The sequence below is a fragment of the Salvelinus alpinus genome, chromosome 6, assembly GCF_045679555.1.
Source record: "Salvelinus alpinus chromosome 6, SLU_Salpinus.1, whole genome shotgun sequence".
NCBI classification, from domain to species: Eukaryota; Metazoa; Chordata; class Actinopteri; order Salmoniformes; family Salmonidae; genus Salvelinus; species Salvelinus alpinus.
In genome coordinates, this window is record NC_092091.1 from 71234213 (window position 1) to 71255334 (window position 21122).

The 21122-nt window shown below is 43.6% G+C and overlaps 2 protein-coding genes across 2 annotated transcripts; both read right to left on the minus strand.

The window, feature by feature from the left end:
- Nucleotides 1–200: 200 nt before the first annotated feature.
- On the minus strand, nucleotides 201–12083 carry LOC139579249 (calcium-binding and coiled-coil domain-containing protein 2-like). Its single transcript, XM_071407738.1, has 12 exons — nucleotides 11062–12083; nucleotides 7454–7574; nucleotides 6251–6366; nucleotides 6032–6098; nucleotides 5771–5926; nucleotides 4677–4772; nucleotides 4387–4564; nucleotides 4218–4246; nucleotides 2889–3047; nucleotides 2656–2800; nucleotides 2485–2513; nucleotides 201–1884 (listed from the first exon to the last, which is right to left on the minus strand). The coding sequence occupies exons 2-12, from the start codon at nucleotides 7535–7537 to the stop codon at nucleotides 1720–1722; spliced, it is 1224 nt and encodes a 407-aa protein (XP_071263839.1). The 5' UTR covers nucleotides 7538–7574; nucleotides 11062–12083; the 3' UTR covers nucleotides 201–1719.
- A 147-nt stretch (nucleotides 12084–12230) lies between these two features.
- Nucleotides 12231–15672, minus strand: LOC139579252 (uncharacterized). Its single transcript, XM_071407743.1, has 4 exons — nucleotides 15542–15672; nucleotides 14803–15295; nucleotides 12753–13193; nucleotides 12231–12557 (listed from the first exon to the last, which is right to left on the minus strand). The coding sequence occupies exons 1-4, from the start codon at nucleotides 15579–15581 to the stop codon at nucleotides 12521–12523; spliced, it is 1011 nt and encodes a 336-aa protein (XP_071263844.1). The 5' UTR covers nucleotides 15582–15672; the 3' UTR covers nucleotides 12231–12520.
- Between the last annotated feature and the right edge of the window lie 5450 nt (nucleotides 15673–21122).

Sequence of the window (21122 nt, forward strand, 5' to 3'; positions counted from 1 at the left end):
AATTGTAGTGGCTGTGTATTATAACTTGAAGGGGAGATAAACATGATATCGCTTCCCTTCAGTGATTGTGGAGATAAAAACTAGGTTACAAATGTTATGTTCTGTGGCAGTTTTCTTTCATGGATTTTTTGTTGTTGTATTATTCATTATATTCAACAACCTTCTATTTAAATAGCATAGTCATTCTTTGAATATTGTAGTTCATGATACAAAACAATGTTTATTTCATGTCAAGACAACTGTGAATATAAAAAAAAAAAAAATCTTCCCACATTAATCCCATTTCAACTTTCAATCATTTGGGCATGAATCATTTGGGCATGAATCATTTGACTCTAATATGCAACACATATATTAGCAGCAGGTTTAAGGGGAGAGAGTCAGTATAGTGCAATAAGCCAAAGTAAACGTAGTTTATAACAATAGAGAAACCATTAAATAGCAAAGCAATACATTCCTATTGACCAGCAATGGAGGCAAATCTCTACTAAGACTGAAATTAAGAATGGACAGTCTTAGACAAGACATTTATGAACAGGGGGATATAAATGTTTGTTTTATAATGTTCTAGATGGGTTGTTAGGAACATCATCCCTAGAGTATCATCTTTAGTCTACTCTCAGCAACTCTCTGTATGATGGGTTGTTAGGAACATCATCCGTAGAGTATCATCTTTAGTCTACTCTCAGCAACTCTCTGTATGATGGGTTGTTAGAAACATCATCCCTAGAGTATCATCTATAGTCTACTCTCAGCAACTCTCTGTATGATGGGTTGTTAGAAACATCATCCGTAGAGTATCATCTTTAGTCTACTCTCAGCAACTCTCTGTATGATGGGTTGTTAGGAACATCATCCGTAGAGTATCATCTTTAGTCTACTCTCAGCAACTCTCTGTATGATGGGTTGTTAGAAACATCATCCGTAGAGTATCATCTTTAGTCTACTCTCAGCAACTCTCTGTATGATGGGTTGTTAGGAACATCATCCGTAGAGTATCATCTTTAGTCTACTCTCAGCAACTCTCTGTATGATGGGTTGTTAGGAACATCATCCGTAGAGTATCATCTTTAGTCTACTCTCAGCAACTCTCTGTATGATGGGTTGTTAGGAACATCATCCCTAGAGTATCATCTTTAGTCTACTCTCAGCAACTCTCTGTATGATGGGTTGTGAGGAACATCATCCGTAGAGTATCATCTTTAGTCTACTCTCAGCAACTCTCTGTATGATGGGTTGTTAGAAACATCATCCGTAGAGTATCATCTTTAGTCTACTCTCAGCAACTCTCTGTATGATGGGTTGTTAGGAACATCATCCGTAGAGTATCATCTTTAGTCTACTCTCAGCAACTCTCTGTATGATGGGTTGTTAGGAACATCATCCCTAGAGTATCATCTTTAGTCTACTCTCAGCAACTCTCTGTATGATGGGTTGTTAGGAACATCATCCGTAGAGTATCATCTTTAGTCTACTCTCAGCAACTCTCTGTATGATGGGTTGTGAGGAACATCATCCGTAGAGTATCATCTTTAGTCTACTCTCAGCAACTCTCTGTATGATGGGTTGTTAGAAACATCATCCGTAGAGTATCATCTTTAGTCTACTCTCAGCAACTCTCTGTGTGATGGGTTGTGAGGAACATCATCCGTAGAGTATCATCTTTAGTCTACTCTCAGCAACTCTCTCTGTATGATGGGTTGTGAGGATGTGGCATCTCTACACCTCATGGCTGAAGACGTGGTCTTCAAATATAGCATGCTCCACTCCATCACAGATGAGGGTGCAGTAGGGGCACAATCTGTGGCTGTCCTCGTGCAGCTCCAGCTCATCCTGGGTGATGCCAGGGAACCACTCATGGCAGTGACGACACTCCAAGGACAACTATGGGACAGGCACATGTCTTAGGTGGTAATACCAGATAGATGGATATAGTTAACTATAGTGTAATACAGAAATGATGGTGCATAAAGCATTATGAAACCAACCCTTTGATCCCAAATCACGAGTGTATCTTGTTGTAAACGTATAAACTGCATTTATACCATGTATCCAGGGGTGTCAAACTCATTCCACGGAGGGGCGAGAGTCAGCGGCTTTTGGTTTTTCCTTTCAGTTAAGACCTAGACACCCAGGTGAGGGGAGTTCCTTACTAATCAGTGACCTTAATTCATCAATCAAGTAGAATGGAGGAGTGAAAACCCACAGACACTCGGCCCTCCGTGGAATGAGTTTGACACGTGATGTATACCATGGATGTCAAACTCCAGTCCTCGAGGGCCGAGTAGCAGCGGGATTTCACTCCTCCCTTGTACTTGATTGATCAATTAAGATCACAAATTAGTAACACATCCCCCTCACCTGGTTGTCTAGGTATTAAATTGGTCAGTAATTTAAAGTAAATAACAAAACCAGAAGACACACGGTCCTACAGGAAGTGAGTTTGACACCCCTGATTTATACCATAGGAATGACTCTACATACCTCTTCCTCCTCGGAGTGTGGAGCAGTTTCTGCAAACAGAATCATATGTCAATCATAATTGAACATGTTTTGTTATTTTTCAAGAAGGCGTGTCCGTGAGGCACGTGGTGTCCATTTCTCATTCAGGAATATTTAGGTGAGGCTTTCCAACAGCTGGGGAATTGAGATTACCTGGGGTCTCATAGTGGTTCCCAGAGGGTAGACAGGCAGATAGTACATCTAGCTGCTGCTCCTCAGTGGGGGTTGGGCCAGTTGGAGAGCCATAAGGGCTGGGATGCTCCAAGGACACCGGAGCAGCTTGGAGGTCAGTGAACTCCTGGGAATATAATCAGCAGAGTATCAGCATTAGTCTACTCTCAGCAACTCTCTGTATGATGGGTTGTGAGGATGTGGCATCTCTACACCTCATGGCTGAAGACGTGGTCTTCAAATATAGCATGCTCCACTCCGTCACAGATGAGGTTGCAGTAGGGGCACAATCTGTGGCTGTCCTCGTGCAGCTCCAGCTCATCCTGGGTGATGCCAGGGAACCACTCATGGCAGTGACGACACTGCAAGCACAACTATGGGACAGGTACAGGTCTTAAGTGGTAATAATATCAAAGTCACCACTGGCCTCATGGTGAGATCCCTGAGCAGTTTCCTTCCTCTCCGGCAACTGAGAAAGGATGCCTATAACTTTCTAGTGACTGGATGCATCCAAAGTGTAATTAATTACTTCACCATGCACAAAGGGATATTCAATGTCTACTTTTTCTTTTACCCATCTACCAGTAGGTGCCCTTCTTTGAGAGGCATTGAAAAACTATCCCCGGTCTTTGTATTTGAGTCTGTTTGAAATTCACTGCTTGACTGAGGTACCTTACAGATAATTGTATGTGTGGGGTACAGAGATGAGTTAGTCATTCAAAAATCATGTTAAACGTTATTATTGCACGCAGAGTGAGTCCATGCAACTTATTACATGACTTGTAAAGCACATTTTTACTCCTGAACTTATTTAGGCTTGTCCTAACAAAGGTGTTGAATACTTATTGACTCAAAACATTTCAGCCTTTCATTTTTAACTAATTTGTTCAAATGTAAAAAAACACAATTCTACTTTGATATTATGGGGTATTGTGTGTAGGCCAGTGGAACAAAAATCTCAATATAATCCATTTTAAATTTAGGCTGTAACAAAACAAAATGTGGAAAAAGTAAAGGGGTGTGAATACTTTCTGAAGGCTCTGTAAGTGGTAACATCAGATAGATGGATAGAGTTAACTATAGTGTAGTACAGAAATGATGGTGCATAAAGCATTATGAAACCAATCCTTTAATCCCAAATCACTAGTGTATCTTGTTGTAAACGTATAAACTGCATTTATACCATGTATAACAACAGGGCTCCCCTATAGGCGCGTCGTGATTTTTATGATCCCAAAAAAAGAACACAAATACACATAAAATACTTTAAAAGAAGGAAATCAGGAAACCAGGAAATCTGTTCCCAAGTATTCACACACATAAATAGATAGATATACGTATGTGATCGTATCCCCATGTAATCAAGGTTTGAAATTATTCTGTTTTTGTCAAATACTATATCTGTTTGAGATTCTTTAGGTCAATTTGCAGTGTACAAATTATTTATAACTATGTTCCGGCTTCCTGACCATCCGCTCAAAGAAAATTTGGACTGAATGTAATTGTGGACCCCAGATTTATACCACAAGAATGACTCTACATACCTCTTCCTCCTCGGAGTTTGGAGCAGTTTCTGCAGACAGAATCATATGTCAGTCATAATTGAACACGTTTTGTTATTTTTCAAGGAGTGTTCATGAGGCACCAGTGGCGTTCATTTCTCATTCAGGAATATTAAGGTGAGGCTTTCAACAGCTGGAGAATTGAGATTACCTGGGGTCTCATAGTGGTTCCCAGAGGGTAGACAGGCAGATGGTACATCTAGCTGCTGCTCCTCAGTGGGGGTGGGGTCAGTTGGAGAGCCATAAGGGCTGGGATGCTCCAAGGACACTGGAGCAGCTTGGAGGTCAGTGAACTCCTTGCGAAGTCTCTCAATATCTCTTCTGAGGTCCTGACAGAATACAGTGGAAACCCCCATGATAAGAAAACTTCCCTAACTCTACTGTAAAAAACAATAAAAAAATTATTGACTAGTAAATAGTAGCAAAATTCATAGCAATCACCTGATTTTCTCTGGATAACTCCTCATTTTCTACTTTAGCCATCTCTGCTATGTTTTCTTTTTCCTCAATGATTCTGCGTAACTCTAAAAGTTGCATCTGGGAGGAGAGAACAGGCAACTCGTGATCAGCCAAGAGAATAAGGTTAGTGTGTTCTCTATTCACTTACAGGTGGACTAACTTCACAGAACAAACAACATATTGATAAACAAAAATGATATCCCTTTCGGTGGATCGGAAAATTCAATAGTGTCTAAGATATCCTTAAAGCACCTCTAGTTTAGGCCTCCTGAGTGGCGCAGCGGTCACTGCATCGCAGTGCTATAGGTGTTACTACAGACCCGGGTTCATTCCCGGGCTGTGCCACAACCAGGGTTGGGTAGGTTACTTTTTAAATGTAATCCGTTAGTTACCTGTCCAAAATTGTAATCAGGAACATAGCATTTGGATTACCCAAACTCAGTAACATAATCTGATTACATTCCGTTAGTTTTAGATTACTTTCCCCTTAAGAGGCATTAGAAGAAGACAAAAATGTATGCTACCAATTGAACGACATCTATTGCAGGATAAATCAATGTTAAAGTTTACATAGCTGGCCATATATGGATGTTAAATGTTACTTTATGGGTTGGTTATGTAGGCTCCTTCTAACCCATCGCTTTCTACTACATATAATAATATGATTAAATTATATCTTTAAATTGTAATCCCCTACATGTAACGGATTACATGTCATCAGTTACTCCCCAACCCTGGCCACAACTGGTCATGGCCGGGAGTCCCATAGGACGACACACAACTGGCCCAGCGGGTTAGGGGAGAGTTCGGCCAGGGGGGCTTTACTTGGCTCATCGCGCTCTAGCAACTCCTTGTGCCGGGCCGGGTGCCTGCAGGCTGACCCCGGTCGCCAGATGAACGGTGTTTCCTCCGACACATTGGTGCGGCTGGCTTCCGGATCATGTTTCGAGGAGACACGTGACTCCACCGTCGCCTCTCCCGAGCCCGTTGGGGAGTTGCAGCGATGAGACAAGATCAAAATTGGGGAGAAAAAGGGGAGCAAAATATAACTTTTTTGTTTGTTTGTATAAATGCACCTCTAGTTTGCTGCTCTTCTGCTTGGTCTGAGCAGACGTCATGGAAGTGCTCTCCATGCGCTCATAGACCTCCTCCAGTTCCATCTCGGCTTTCTCTGCACGTCTGCGGGTATTGTTGCAAGCCTGCTGCTCCTGGTGCAACTGTGTCCGAGCCTCCTGCAGATTCCATGACGTTGAATGAATTGGCCAACAAATATTTTAAAGAGTGTATGTGTGTTAAAAACATTCATTCTCATTGATTACTCTGCTGAGTGTGCTGACCTGTAGAAGCTGAATGTAATCCTTCAGTCTGCGGGTGTCCTGCTCAGATTTGAGCCTTGGGGTCAGCCTGTTTACACAGACACATGAGGAACCACATTGGTACATAAGTGTCAAAAAAATCCAAGACAGGATGATATCATGATATGACTGGAAAGGTGTTGGACTAGAACGCTATGTTCCCATGCATTGAATGGATTGCTTCAGACAAGAATGACTCACTGTGCAATCTCCACACTTTGGACCTCAACCTTTCCTTTCAAATCCTCTTGCTCCTTCTTCAGCTGTTGGATCTTGATCAATGCTCGTTCATATTTCTCAGGAATAGTGGTCAGAGACTGCAGTGATTTGTCACAAGAAATAGCAAGTTATATACACCACAAGGAAACAGAGAAAGTGGAATAAAAAGTAGAAGATCTATTGGAAAAGATGTATGGTGTACAGTACATATAGCTGTCACATGTTTTGACACTATAATCACCAAATAGTTTTCATGAATAGATGTCAGAGACTGCAGCCATTCATGGAAAGAAACAGTTAGAAATAAGACAAGGAGAGAGAGAGACCATTGAAAAGCATTGATGGTATTTAGCTGTATAGTGTAGAGCCTGCAGCTGTCAGATTGTATTTTATTTTTTACTACTAATGATAATTAGTTGTAGTAGTGCATATATATAAAACATACATTCTCATTTCCATTCTGACACATGACTATGGTCTAGAAAGGCAGCCTGGTCTCATAGACTAGTCTTAACATAGTTAATGTAAATCCGGGACACTCAAATTAGTATGATATATTACGACAAGACAGATGGTTACTTAAGGCAAAAAATTAAAGCAGGGTTGTTGGTCGGGGTGGGAGTATAATGCGAACGTCTAGCAATGTCTAGCAACCCAAAGGTTGTGAGTTCAAATCTCATCACAGATAACTTTAGCATTTTAGCTAATTAGAAACGTTTCAATTACTTACTACTTTTTAGTTACTGTGCACCCACCCCTTCCCCTAACCTTAACCTTTTAGCTAATCCTTACCCAAACCTTAACCCTTTAATCTAACTCCTAAACTTAACCCTAACTTTAACCCCAACCCCTAGCCGAGCTAACATTAGCCAGCTAGCTAACGTTAGCCACCTATCTATAATTGGTAAAATATCATACGTTTTGCAAATTTGTAACATATTGTACATTTTGAAAATTCGTAACATATTGCCCGTTTTGCAAATTCTGATAATTTAATACGAATTATAATTCATAACATATCAAACACAATGGGTGATGGACTTCCACAAATTAATACATACCATGCGAAACGTAACATACCATACTAAAAGAAGTGCTTCGGTTTAACGTACAGAATAATACAAAATGATCTGAGATCAGCTTGAGAAAGGAGCTGCTGTTGGAACAAACAACTTGAAAACAAACCTTGAGGCGATCAATCTCTTGCTGTTGCTCCTTCAGAACACTTCTCAGAGTCTCATGTTGCTCTTTCAGTTGCTCTATCTCCATGACCAGCTCTTCTTTCTCCCTCTCACTTTACCTGTTCCTAGATTTAGAAACGCACATCATGTCATGTACATAACCTCGCCTATGGATAATTTTAGCTAATATGTTCTTGTGAGGAAAATCACCAATCCAAACAGAGAGTGCTGCCTTTTAAAGACAAGTAGTTCACGCATGGTCTTCAAAACACAATCTTTGTATTTGAGATATTGTGGATTGTATTGTTCCTGCGTTGTGATGACCAAGAGGTAGTGTTCCAGGCAGGTGCTGGCTCCTCTCACTTGGTCATTACTATCAGCATAGCAGAGCTGATAGAACTCTGCAGAATCCTCTGTATGCTATCAGGAATACAATGTCATTGTCAGCGTAATCCCCAGCATAATATTGATCACTTAATTATCAAATGAAATTTACATTTATATTATTTGTGTATAAAATCAAGAAGTTAACATAGGCCTACTGGAACCATCAAGAAAGTGTAACCTAAACTGAGCACACTGATTAATATCAAAGTTCATGTTAGTTGAAAAGTTTGAGGATAAAATGCACACATGGTTTTACCACGAAAAACCACTTGTTTTCTGACTAGATCCTGTCCTATCGGATCCAATGATGGTTCTACCCACACAAATGTGTCTTTTGTGGTGCTCCAGCCCACCTGCACAATAATGCAGTTATTAAACAATCATGACTGACAACATAGGGAGGTATTCCAGACTATGGATATTTATTGTTTAATATAGATTAAAACAATCCATTTCATAATGTCAGATGAAACAGATCACATATGAATATTCATGACAAAAGGTATATAATCTAATCTTGAATACCCACGCCCAGTCTCTGGGGTTCGGTTTGATGGTTGCTGTCAGAGAGTAGCAGCAAATCCCCTGCAGCATTTAGTGCGTATGAGTGGGGGATTACCTGGGAAACATGTGCCTGCACTTTCGGTGCTTTCCATTGAGCACTGAAATGGGAAATATAGCTAAATGAAAGCAAGCAGGCCAAGATGCGCATACATTTTTTTAAGGTTGAACTAAACAACCGAGGTAAAGACAGTTTCAGGTTGGATATTCAATGGATATTTGCCTGTAGTTTTCCTTATGTCCACCAACAGCAGTTAGGGACCGTCAACATAGTGACAAATCAAAAATGTCACATTTCAATAGCTATTTAACCATTACTCCTAAAACTTTCGAAACTGGTTCTAGCTAACCCTATGGCATAGACACACATTGCACACATTTTTTTGTCGATTTACATCTCGCACTATTTGAAATTATTTATTTACATTTTTGAATTTCAATAGCTCATTGGTCATTTGAGCTACTGGACTCAAACAAGGTTCAGAATGTCCACTGACTACCCCTCTATATTGCACACCCTTTAGTTTGTCCATCTTCATCCCACATGTTTTTACATACATTTAAAAAGATGTCAATAGCTCCTTGGTCATGTGACCTAGTGACTTCAAACAAGGTTCATAATGTCCACTCAGTGGGCCTACTGTCACGCCCTGGCCTTAATTATCTTTGTTTTCTTTATTATTTTAGTTAGGTCAGGGTGTGACAGGGGGATGTATGTGTTTTGTATTGTCTAGGGGGTTTTGTATGTTTATGGGGCAGTGTTTAGTCTAGGTGTATGTATGTCTATGGTTGTCTAGATTGGTTCTCAATTAGAGACAGCTGTCTATCGTTGTCTCTGACTGGGAGCCATATTTAGGCAACCATAGTCATTAGGTAGTTTGTGGGTGATTGTCTATGTCTAAGTTGCCTGTGTCTGCACTTTTGGTGATTATAGCGTCACGTTCGTCGGTTTATTGTTTTGTCTAGTTTGTATTAGTGTTCGTTTCGTCTTCTAATAAAGAGAAGAATGTATTTATATCACGCTGCGCCTTGGTCCCCTCTTTCACGTAACGACGATCGTGACACCTACACATTGCACACCCTTTAGTTTGTCAATTTTCATCTCACATGATTTTACATGAATTTTTCAAAATTTAGAATTTCAATAGCTCCTTGGTCATGTGACCTAATGACTTCAAACAAGGTTCAGAATGTCCACTGACTACCCTTCTATATTGCACACCCTTTAGTTTGTCCATTTTCATCTCACACGTTTTTACATTAATTTTCCAAAATGTTAAATTTCAATAGCTTCTTGGTCATGTGACTTCAAACAAGGTTCAGAATGTCCACTCAGTGGGCCTACACATGGCACACATTTTAGTTTGTCCATTTTCATCTCACATGATTTTACATGAATATTTCAAGGCCCACTGAGTGGACATTCTGAACCTTGTTTGAAGTCATTAGGTCACATGACCAAGGAGCTATTGAAATTTTACATTTTGAATAATTCATGTAAAATCTTGTGAGATGAAAATGGACAAACTAAAGGGTGTGCAATGGAGAAGAAGTCAGTGGACATTCTGAACCTTGTTTGAGTCAAGTAGGGTCACATGACCAAGGAGCTATTGAAATTCGAATGTAAAAAAAGTTTGTACTTTGTTTACGCTCCCTAACTAATTCAACTAGGAATACAAAATGATGCTCACATTTCCACATGTTTATTAGCTTTGGAAAGCGAATTAATGTCCAAATCGTGAAAATAAGACCTGTGCAATGTTGTGCGCAATTTTTCCAACATCATGACACTTATTTGGAGTCTGTGAATCAAGTGGTTTGAAAGCTATTGAGGTTAAAAAGCTCGAATATCCAACTTGAAACTGTCTTTACCTCGGTAACTGAACAGCAGGTGCAACTCGCAAAAACCTTAATTTATGTTGTTAACTGAACCCTTAGGCTATATCTCTTCTCTGGCAGCACACACTGTCCATGGGTCGGTTGTTTAGAAGGCGAACAATTTTATATTACATAAAAATGTAATTAGCATACACCATCATGGTTATACATTCTGATGAATTATGACCTAGGTCAGCGATCATGAAATAGTTTCAGTCGAGGGCTGATTTTTTCTTGAGCGGATGGTCAGGGGGCCCGAACATGATTACAAATAATTTGTTTACTGAAAATTGACAAGAACAGATATAATATTTTACTAAAACATAATTTCAATCCTTGCCTACTTTTGTATACGATCACATACTGTAGCCTATATCTCTCTATTATGCGGCGAAAAACTTGTGAACAGATCGGCGCTGATCTTCTGGTGTTTTTAGTATGTTATGTCCAACACTATCGACTTTGTGTCATGTTCGCAAAACCTAAGTTTGACTTTCATTTTAAATGTGTTGTGCAATTTATAGGTTTCCTACCGACCTGGCTCTCATATTTAACATAGTCCAAATTGTTTGCAGAAGACTTTTGGACGTTTATAAGATTATCAAACATACAATTCTAACTCAATACCTTATTCGGAATTGTTTTATTATGTTTAGCCTAATCAAGCCATTAAAATATACTGCAGGTACAAGGCCACAAATAAAAAAACAGAGAAAATGAATATGAAAGTAAACGCAATCCAGTAATTATTACGATCAAATAAATTATTTAAATGGTTGACCTTACATGAAGTTTGGACTGACACTGCCAACTCAGAGCGGTGTAGCACTCGCAACTCAAACGTCAGATCAGAATAGGCTAGGCTACTTGGTTTGTTCAAGACAACCCGGAACTCGAAACTAGGAAATCTCCGACTTCAGTGCGTTCAAGACAACTGGGAACTAGGAAAAAACGCGCTCCAACTGGGAAATAATTTTGAACGGTCATCCAACTCGGAATTAGAAGTCGGAAATTCGGGCATCAACCGGTTTTGTCGAGAAGGGATACAGCTTTTGTCAAAATTACCTTTTCGTAGCAGGTTTAGGAGAACTTAAGCAGCAGGTTAGGAGAATTAACGTAGAAGGTTAGGAAAAGTGTTAGGGTTGGGGTTTGCTAAATGCCCCCCCCCACCCCAAAAAATGTTTAAAGTCAAATTGACAAACTGTATCCCATCTAGAAATGACTGCAGTGTTTTAGCTCTCAGTCTGAGCTAATTTTTTCCAGAGTTCTCAGTTGTCTTGAACAAACCATGCGAAAAGCATACTCAAAGTCTCTCTCCTAATCTCCTTCTCAAAACACTAACCATTTTCCTAACCTTAACGTCCGTTTCCTAAACTTTTACTTTAATGATCCTACACCTGCTGCGTAAATTCTCCTAACCCGCTACTGACAAGTCTCTTCGGTATCGAAGTGCCGTGAAGAGTGTTTCCCCTCACAGGTATTGGTGGTGTTCGTGCCCGAATAGATCCACAGACGTTGCATTGCATCAACTAACGGTCAAATTGCTAAATCACATGATGTGGTTAGCTCAATGCTGTATATATCAATCACTGGGTTACCTGATATGTTAAACACTTATCCCGCCATTGTAAGATCTGGAATATTTAGGTCAGGAACACCATCATTAAATTCAAGTGCCCACAAAAATAAACATAAACCGTACAGGCGAAATGTAGTTTCTCAAGATAATGGCCAAGACCAATCAGAAGGCTACTTTCCCTTTTATCTTGACAATTAAGTGATTAGATATTTGAAGGGGCAAGGGAAACACACTCAAGACAATCAAATCAAACTGTATTTGTCACATGCGCTAAATACAACGTGTAGACCTTACCGTGAAATGCTTACTTACAAGCCCTTAACCAACAGTGCAGTTCAAGAAAGAGTTGAGAAAATATTTACCAAATAAACTAAAGTAACTGTTATAGATTTATTATAGGAAGATATATTTTTTTAAACAACGTATGATCATTAATACACATGTATTTTTGACATAAAGTAAATATGATTGATGATATTTCAAAAATATTTGATATGGTAAGGTCATATGATTGATTGCATATAGATTGCCATGTCAAATCATCAGTAGGCCCATTGTGAAATATAGCATCTACTTCCTATGAGCTGTATAATGTGGGACAGTCTGATTCTAACCATCCTCTTCTGATGACCATGAGTTGATGCTCCCTCTGAATGCAGAACACAATCAGTTTTGCAGTGGATTGTTCAACCATGGGTTTACACTGGGGAAAGAGAATTAAATACAAAATGTCTCAATCAAAAGCTGCATAAAGAGGGGTAAGCATAGCGTATGTGCTGGTATCAATAACTCTTTCAAGCCTTTCTTGGAAAATTATTAATGACTGCTTTATATGTCTGCAAGCATAATACTACTTTTCTCTAGTTGTTATAGGTGACTGTGGCTGAATATCACTTACCTCTTTAAGTTGGGCACTTTCAGCATTGCCAACACTTTGATTCTCTTTGGGTCGTAGACACAGTCCTCCTCTTGGTTGCTCGGCACCATGCCAACATTAGGTGGAACCCAGGCAGTGTCAAAGCCATGCACAGTGTGCCAGGTCTTCTGCATGGGGTGTCTCTGCTTTTTTATCACCATAACCCTGCCTACATCCACCTTTACTTTCAGAACCATCCTATCAGAGTCAGGAATGGTCATCAATTTGGTGTTGAGGGGGTATCTAATGACTTTTCGGATGTCTCGACTGAGGTAGACACCGGCACCAAGCATACCATCTTTGGAAGGTTTGAATCCATTTCTCTGTATATCCACAGCAATCTGTTTTGATGTTCCATGATACATCACATAGACGTGGCTGTCCTCAGGGGTGACTCCACTCTGAAGATGATCATACTGAGATCTGTAAGACAGGGAGACCATTTTGTTTACATACAGTATATTGGATTCAGTAGGCCTATGTACATCATTTCAAATTGTAATATATTTTATCTTTAAAGGGATAATCCACCCACAGAAATAAAAAATTATGAAACTCATGTCAATTTGGTGAAAACCTATGTTTTATCAGTGCGTGAAAACTTTTTTCTAAGTGGTCCTTCTGTGAAATCAGGAAATGTGTAGGAACGCATCATATGGTTCTCCTCACTGCAGATAGACACCATCACATTTCATAACGCTTTTAAAACAATTACCTGCATTCCAGATCACCAAGTTAGCCTATAGATTATATGGCATACTAGTCTATATCCTCATGACAAAGTATATAATTCACTTAGATGTGCTCAATCTAAAAAGTGTACCAAATTATTTAACTCAAGTTTCTTCTGCGTGTGTCTGTGGGAAACGTGGGAAAGAGCCGTTGTTGCCATAGCAACGTACTCTGCACTGCTCTGGGCAGAGAATAACTGCAAATTGAACTGGGTGAGAGACTCCTAAATTAATAGTGCAGTTTGTTTAGGCGATTTTTACAGCTAGCTAGCTATATTATACGCTGATATAGACTTTTGTATGATCACAGATAGAACAATGAGCCAGATATTTCACTAGATATATACATGCTCCGTAGTGGCGTAGTGGTCTACGACTGCATCTTAGTGCAAAAGGCATCACTACAGTCCCTGGTTTGAATCCAAGTTGTATCACATGTGTGATTGGGAGTCCAATAGTGCGGTGCACAATTGGCCCAGCGTCGTCCGGGTTTGGCTGTAATTGTAAATAAGAATTTGTTCTTAACTGACTTGCTTAGTTAAATAAAGGTTAAAAAAACAAAAAAATAAATGTTAACCGTTCGGTTGGTTTCCACTCACTGCCAAATATGGTGAAGAGAGGAAGCCCAGTCGCCGGCAGTGGGAGAAGATTGAGCGAGATGTTTTGGACGACATTCTTCACATTTTCTCATCGATGAAACATTTGAACTCAATACAGTTTTCGGTTTCCAAAACTACACTCTGTAACAAACATAGTGGACTACGTTTTGTAGACTTTACCTTTTGCCGAAGTTTCGAAAAAATATTTAGGAGCGCAAGGGCGATTTTAGTTATTGCACACGGGCACTCCAGAGTAAGCGTTCCCTAATGTAAATATGCAAATAAATCCAAGAACGCGCCTTAGGAAATCGCTAGCTCGTGCTTGGCTCTGCCCACCTAGCTTTTTCTGCCCACTATGATTAATTTGCTCCCATTGGAAACGACAGGCTCTGGTCTATCTTGTGCTAGTTTTACAAATCTTTGGTACTATTGTGTGTAGCTACGTTTTCTAGCTAGCCAGCTGCCCAAAGAAAGAGCATTAAACAGTGGATTTTGTAGTTGACTTGAGCTGCAACGGATTTCTACAACGATTGTTATATGTTGCTACCAACCTACCAACGACAAAATGAAACATTTGTTCACAAAAAATACTGTTTTCACATATTAGTGTTATTTAACAATTTAACACTGTCAATCACAATAATTAATGGTTTGGATTATCCCTTTAGGTTTCTTGAAGGGTGCCGTCTTTTTCATACTTACAAGTTATCTTCAGTAACCTTCATGACCTCGATGACTTTGATTCTCTTTGGGTCGTAGACACAGTCCTCCTCCTGGTTGCACAGTACCATGCCAACATTAGGAGGAACCCAGGCAGTGTCAAAGCCATGCACAGTGTGCCATGTCTTCTGCATGGGGTGGTTCTGCTTGTCTATGACCTTAACCCTGCCGACATCCACTCTGACTTTAAGTACTCTTTTCTCAGAGTCAGGAACATCAAGAGGGTATTTACAGGCTTTTCGGATGTCCCGACTAACATAAACACCTGCACCAAGCATTCTATCTGCACTTGATGGTTTGAAGCCTTCCATCTTAATCAACTCTGCGCCCTCTTTTGAGCAGCCATGAAACATCACATATTCTCTGTGATCTTCAGGATTAGACTTGCTATCAAGCAAGTTGATGTAGTATGGGGAGTCAGGGTTAACATCCATAGTAACCAAACTGCTGTTAAATACACCTCTGCTGAAATGAGCTGTAATTTAAGTACATACATTGCAATTACAATTTGTAAGTTAACATAGTTGAACATTCCTAAGGCTGAAACTGTTACACTAAATTGTTATGGCGGAATAATATTTCAAAATATGCTGAATTATTACACTAGCATTATAACACGATCATGTAAAGACTTATTTATTAAGTAAACAGGGGTTGTTTGATAGCCAAGTGTCCAGTAATAAGTTAATGTGTCTCGAAAAACAGATGAGACCGTTCTTACCTGCTGCTGCCAGACAAACGCAGGAATATTCCGTATGCATAGGAAACTTAACGCTCAGGTTTCAATTCCTGACTGCAGGCAAATCTTGCCTATTTAGGTTTCGTTTCCTGGTCTAGTCTTGCAGTGGCGACCTGTCATTCAGGACGAGTGAGCACCACATTTTTTGCAAAAATAAATACAAAAATTACAATAAAATATATATATTTTTTTTTTGGGGGGGCAAAACAGTCAACCCCCCGTTGCCTGTTTTGCATGTAATTTTGGCATTCATACGTGTCACATATCAGTTTGCAAACAATGTAAAAAAAATAAATATATAATTGAGTTGATAAAGCCGCATACACACATGGTCTCTTTTTAGTTTTCTTGAGTAAGGCAGCTATAAAATGCAGGTGTTTCAGCCTAGCTCAGTGCTTTCTGTGGTGGTGGGGCGAGCCAGCAGAAAATAGGAGCTGTAACGTCTGGAGAGTGATGGGTGTGGAGTCAGACGCAGAGAGCAGAAGGTTGACGGGAAAAACGCTTTAATGTCCTTTCGGCTAGTAACCAGTTAAAAACATGGGTGAAGCCCAAAACACAGGTGCTACAAACCCAAAACCATAGTTACTAAAAAACCCGGACAGCGAAAACCCAAAAGAACACAAACACCACATACGTCAAAATAACAACAAGCCCGCACAAACACCAGCGGGCTAAACAAACTTAAATAACACCCATCCCAAAACCCCAACAAGGAACAGGTGAAAACAATTAGACAAAAACAAACGAAAAGGAAAAAGGGATCGGTGGCAGCTAGTAGACCGGTGACGACGACCGCTGAGCGCCACCCGACCAGGAAGGGGAGCCACCTTCGGTGGTATTCGTGACAGTACCCCCCCCCCTGACGCGCGGCTCCCGCAGCGCGCCGACCCGGGGGGCGAGGCGCAGGGCGATCCGGATGGAGGCGATGAAACTCCCTTAGCATAGTGGGATCCAATATATCCCCCACCGGGACCCAGCACCTCTCCTCCGGCCCGTACCCCTCCCAGTCCACGAGGTACTGCAGGGCCCTCACCCGGCGTCTCGAGTCCAGAATGGCCCGTATCGTGTACGGCGGGGACCCCTCTATGTCCAGAGGGGGCGGAGGGACCTCCGAAACCTCACCTTCCTGCATGGGACCAGCTACCACCGGCCTGAGGAGAGACGCATGAAACGAGGGGTTAATACGATAATACGAAGGGAGTAACAATCGATAACACACCTCGTTTATTCTCCTCAGGACTTTAAATGGCCCTACACACTACGTACCCAGCTTCCGGCAGGGCAGGCGGAGGGGCAGGTTTCGGGTCGAGAGCCAGACCCTGTCCCCCGGTGCAAACACGGGGGCCTCACTGCGGTGACGGTCAGCGCTCCTCTTCTGCCGTCCACCTGCCTGACGCAATGACTCCTGGACGGCTTTCCAGGTATCCTTAGAGCGCTGCACCCACTCCTCCACCGCAGGAGCCTCAGTCTGGCTCTGATGCCATGGTGCCAGAACCGGCTGGTACCCTAACACGCACTCAAACGGTGACATGCTGGTAGATGAGTGGCTTAGTGAGTTCTGGGCCATTTCAGCCCAGGGGATGTATCTCGCCCACTCCCCTGGCCGGTCCTGGCAATACAACCTCAGAAACCTACCCACCTCCTGGTTCACTCTTTCCACCTGCCCATTACTCTCCGGGTGATACCCCGAGGTCAGGCTGACCGAGACCTCCAGACGCTCCATAAACACCTTCCATACTCGTGACGTAAACTGGGGACCCCGATCAGAAACGATATCCTCGGGCACCCCGTAGTGCCGGACGACATGGGTGAACAGTGCCTCCGCAGTTTGTAGGGCCGTAGGGAGACCGGGCAAAGGGATAAGACGGCAGGACTTCGAGAACCGATCCACAACGACCAGGATCGTCGTATTACGGGAAGATCCGTAAGAAAATCAACCGATAAATGGGACCACGGCCGTTGTGGAACGGGGAGGGGTTGTAAATTCCCCCGTGGCAAGTGCCTAGGAGCCTTACTCTGGGCGCACACCGAACAGGAGGAGACATAGAAGCGCACGTCTCTCAACAAGGTAGGCCACCAGTACTTCCCTCTAAGACTGCGCCGTCCTCGAAATACCCGGGTGACCTGACGAGGGTAGACTATGAGCCCACCGAATCAATTGATCACGAACAGCGAGCGGCACGTACCCACGACCCTCCGGGCACTGTGGAGGCGCAGGTTCCTCCCTTAGTGCCCGCTCGATGTCCGCGTCCACCTCCCATACTACCGGTGCTACCAGCTTGGCAGCCGGAATGATGGGAGTAGGATCGATGGACTGGTCATCAGTGTCATATAGGCGGGACAGCGCGTCGGCCTTAGTATTGAGGGAACCTGGTCGATACGAGATCGTAAAAAGAAATCGGGTGAAATACATGGCCCACCTTGCCTGACGAGGATTCAGTCTCCTAGCTGATCGGATATACTCCAGGTTACGGTGGTCAGTCCAGATGAGGAAAGGGTGCTTAGCCCCCTCAAGCCAGTGTCTCCACACCTTCAGGGCCTTAACCATGGCCAACAGCTCCTATCCCCCACATCATAATTCCGCTCCGCTGGCCCGAGCTTCTTTGAAAATAAAGCACAGGGGCGGAGCTTCGGTGGCGTACCCGAGCGCTGTGAGAGCACCGCTCCAACCCCAGCCTCGGATGCGTCCACCTCTACGATGAATGCCAAAGAAGGGTCCGGATGCGCCAACACTGGCGCGTCGGTAAACAGCGCCTTCAAACGACGGAAAGCTCCGTCCGCCTCTGCTGACCACTGCAAACGCACCGGCCCCCCCTTCAGCAGTGAGGTAATAGGAGCCGCTACCTGACCAAAGCCCCGGATAAACCTCCGGTAGTAATTGGCAAACCCTAAAAACCGCTGCACCTCCTTTATCGTGGTCAGAGTCGGCCAATTACGCACGGCCTTGACGCGGTCACCCATCCGTTACCACCCCCGAGGTGGAAATGCGATAACCCAGGAAGGAAACGGCTCGTTTGGAAAACTCACATTTCTCCGCCTTCACGTACAGGTCATGTCAAGCAATCGCCCAAGAACCTTGCGTACCAGAGACACATGCGCGGCGCGTGTAGCGGAGTAAATCAAGATGTCGTCAATATACACCACTACACCCTGTCCGTGCAGGTCTCTGAGAATCTCATCAACAAAGGATTGAAAGATGGCTGGAGCATTCTTTAACCCGTACGGCATGACGAGGTACTCATAATGGCCAGATGTGGTACTAAACGCGGTTTTCCACTCATCTCCCTCCCGAATACGCACCAGATTATACGCGCTCCTGAGGTCCAGTTTCGTGAAGAATTGCGCCCCGTGAAATGATTCCACCGCCGTAGCGATGAGAGGTAGTGGATAACTGAAACCCACAGTGATGGAATTTAGACCTCGATAATCAATACACGGACGTAAACCAACATCCTTTTTCTTCACGAAAAAGAAACTCGAGGAGACGGGTGACATGGAGGGCCGAATGTACCCGTCCCAGGGCTTCCGTGACATATGTCTCCATAGCCAACGTCTCCTCCTGGGACAAAGGATACACGTGACTCCTGGGGAGTGCAGCGTTTACCTGGAGGTTTATCACGCAATCCCCCTGTCGATGAGGTGGTAATAGGGTCGCCTTATTTTTACTGAAGGCGATAGCCAAATCGGCATACTCAGCAGGAATGCGCACGGTGGAAACCTGGTCTGGACTCTCCACCGTTGTCGCACCGATGGAAACTCCTAAACACCTGCCTGAACACTCATCAGACCACCCCTGGAGAGCTCCCCATTTCCACAAAATCCTAGGATTGTGAATAGCCAGCCAGGGAATTCCCAGCACCACCGGAAACGCAGGTGAATCGATAAGGAACAGACTAATCCGCTCCTTATGATTCCCCTGCGTAATCATCTCCAGAGGAATCGTGGCCTCCCTGACCAGCCCTGACCCTAATGGTCGACTATCTAAGGAGTGCACGGGGAAAGGGGGGTCTACCTTCACTAACGGAATCCTCAACCTCTGAGCGAGTCCGCGATCTATAAAACTCCCCGCTGCGCCTGTATCGACTAGCGCCTTATGCTGGAGAGAGGGGAAAAACTTCAGAAAACAAATTAACAAAAACATGTGACCAACAGGAAGCTCTGGGAGAGTGTGGTGCTGACTCACCTGGGGTGACCGAGGAGTGTTCTGCCTGCCCTCTCGACTCCCAGATGGACTCCTCCAGCACCGACCGGAAGTGTGCCCTCTCCGGCCACAATGGGTACAGGAGGAGCCTCCTCCTCCGGTCTCCCTAGATGCAGCCCCCCCTAGCTCCATAGGGATGGGAGCGGGAGGTCCAGGAGGTGGAACTGACAGGACCCTTTCAGAACGTCCGCGAGCAGCCAGCAGATGGTCTAGCCGGATGGACATGTCGATCAGCTCATCCAAGCTGAGCGTAGTGTCCCGACAAGCCAGCTCCCTGCGGACGTCCTCTCTTAGGCTACACCTGTAATGGTCTATCAGGGCCCTGTCGTTCCACCCCGCTCCAGCGGCTAAAGTCCGGAATTCCAGCGCGAAGTCCTGCGCGCTCCTCATCCCCTGCCGGAGATGGAACAACCTCTCACCCGCCGCTCGGCCCTCCGGAGGATGATCGAACACGGCCCGGAAACGGCGGGTGAACTCCGGGTAGTGGCCCTTCGCTGAGTCGGGCCCGTTCCAGACGGCATTGGCCCACTCCAGGGCTCTACCCGTCAGGCAGGAGACGAGGACACTCACGCTCTCCTCGTCCGAGGGAGCCGGCCGAACGGTGGCCAGGTAGAGCTCTAGTTGTAACAGGAATCCCTGGCACCCGGTTGCCGCTCCATCGTACTCCCTCGGAGGCGTGATACGCAGAGTGCTGGCACCGAATCCCGCTGGAGGAGATGGTAGAGTTGCTGGTGGGAGGGTAGGTGGGGTAATAGGGAGACCACTCCTCTCCCAACGGTCCATCCTCTCCATCATTTGATCCATCGCTGATCCGATGCGATGGAGGATGGACGTATGATGAAGGACTCTCTCCTCCATCGTGGGGAGAGGGGTGGTTGCTGCTCCTGTTGACTCCATATCGTGGTGCGGGCTTCTGTAACGTCTGGAGAGTGATGGGTGTGGAGTCAGACGCAGAGAGCAGAAGGTTGACGGGAAAAACGCTTTAATGTCCTTTCGGCTAGTAACCAGTTAAAAACATGGGTGAAGCCCAAAACACAGGTGCTACAAACCCAAAACCATAGTTACTAAAAAAAACAGACAGCGAAAACCCAAAAGAACACAGACACCACATACGTCAAAATAACAACAAGCCCGCACATACACCAGCGGGGTAAACTAACTTAAATAACACCCATCCCAAAACCCCAACAAGGAACAGGTGAAAACAATTAGACAAAAACAAACGAAAAGGAAAAAGGGATCGGTGGCAGCTAGTAGACCGGTGACGACGACCGCCGAGCGCCACCCGAACAGGAAGGGGAGCCACCTTCGGTGGTATTCGTGACAGGAGCATTGCGCCGTGATTGGCTCAGTGTTCTGTCA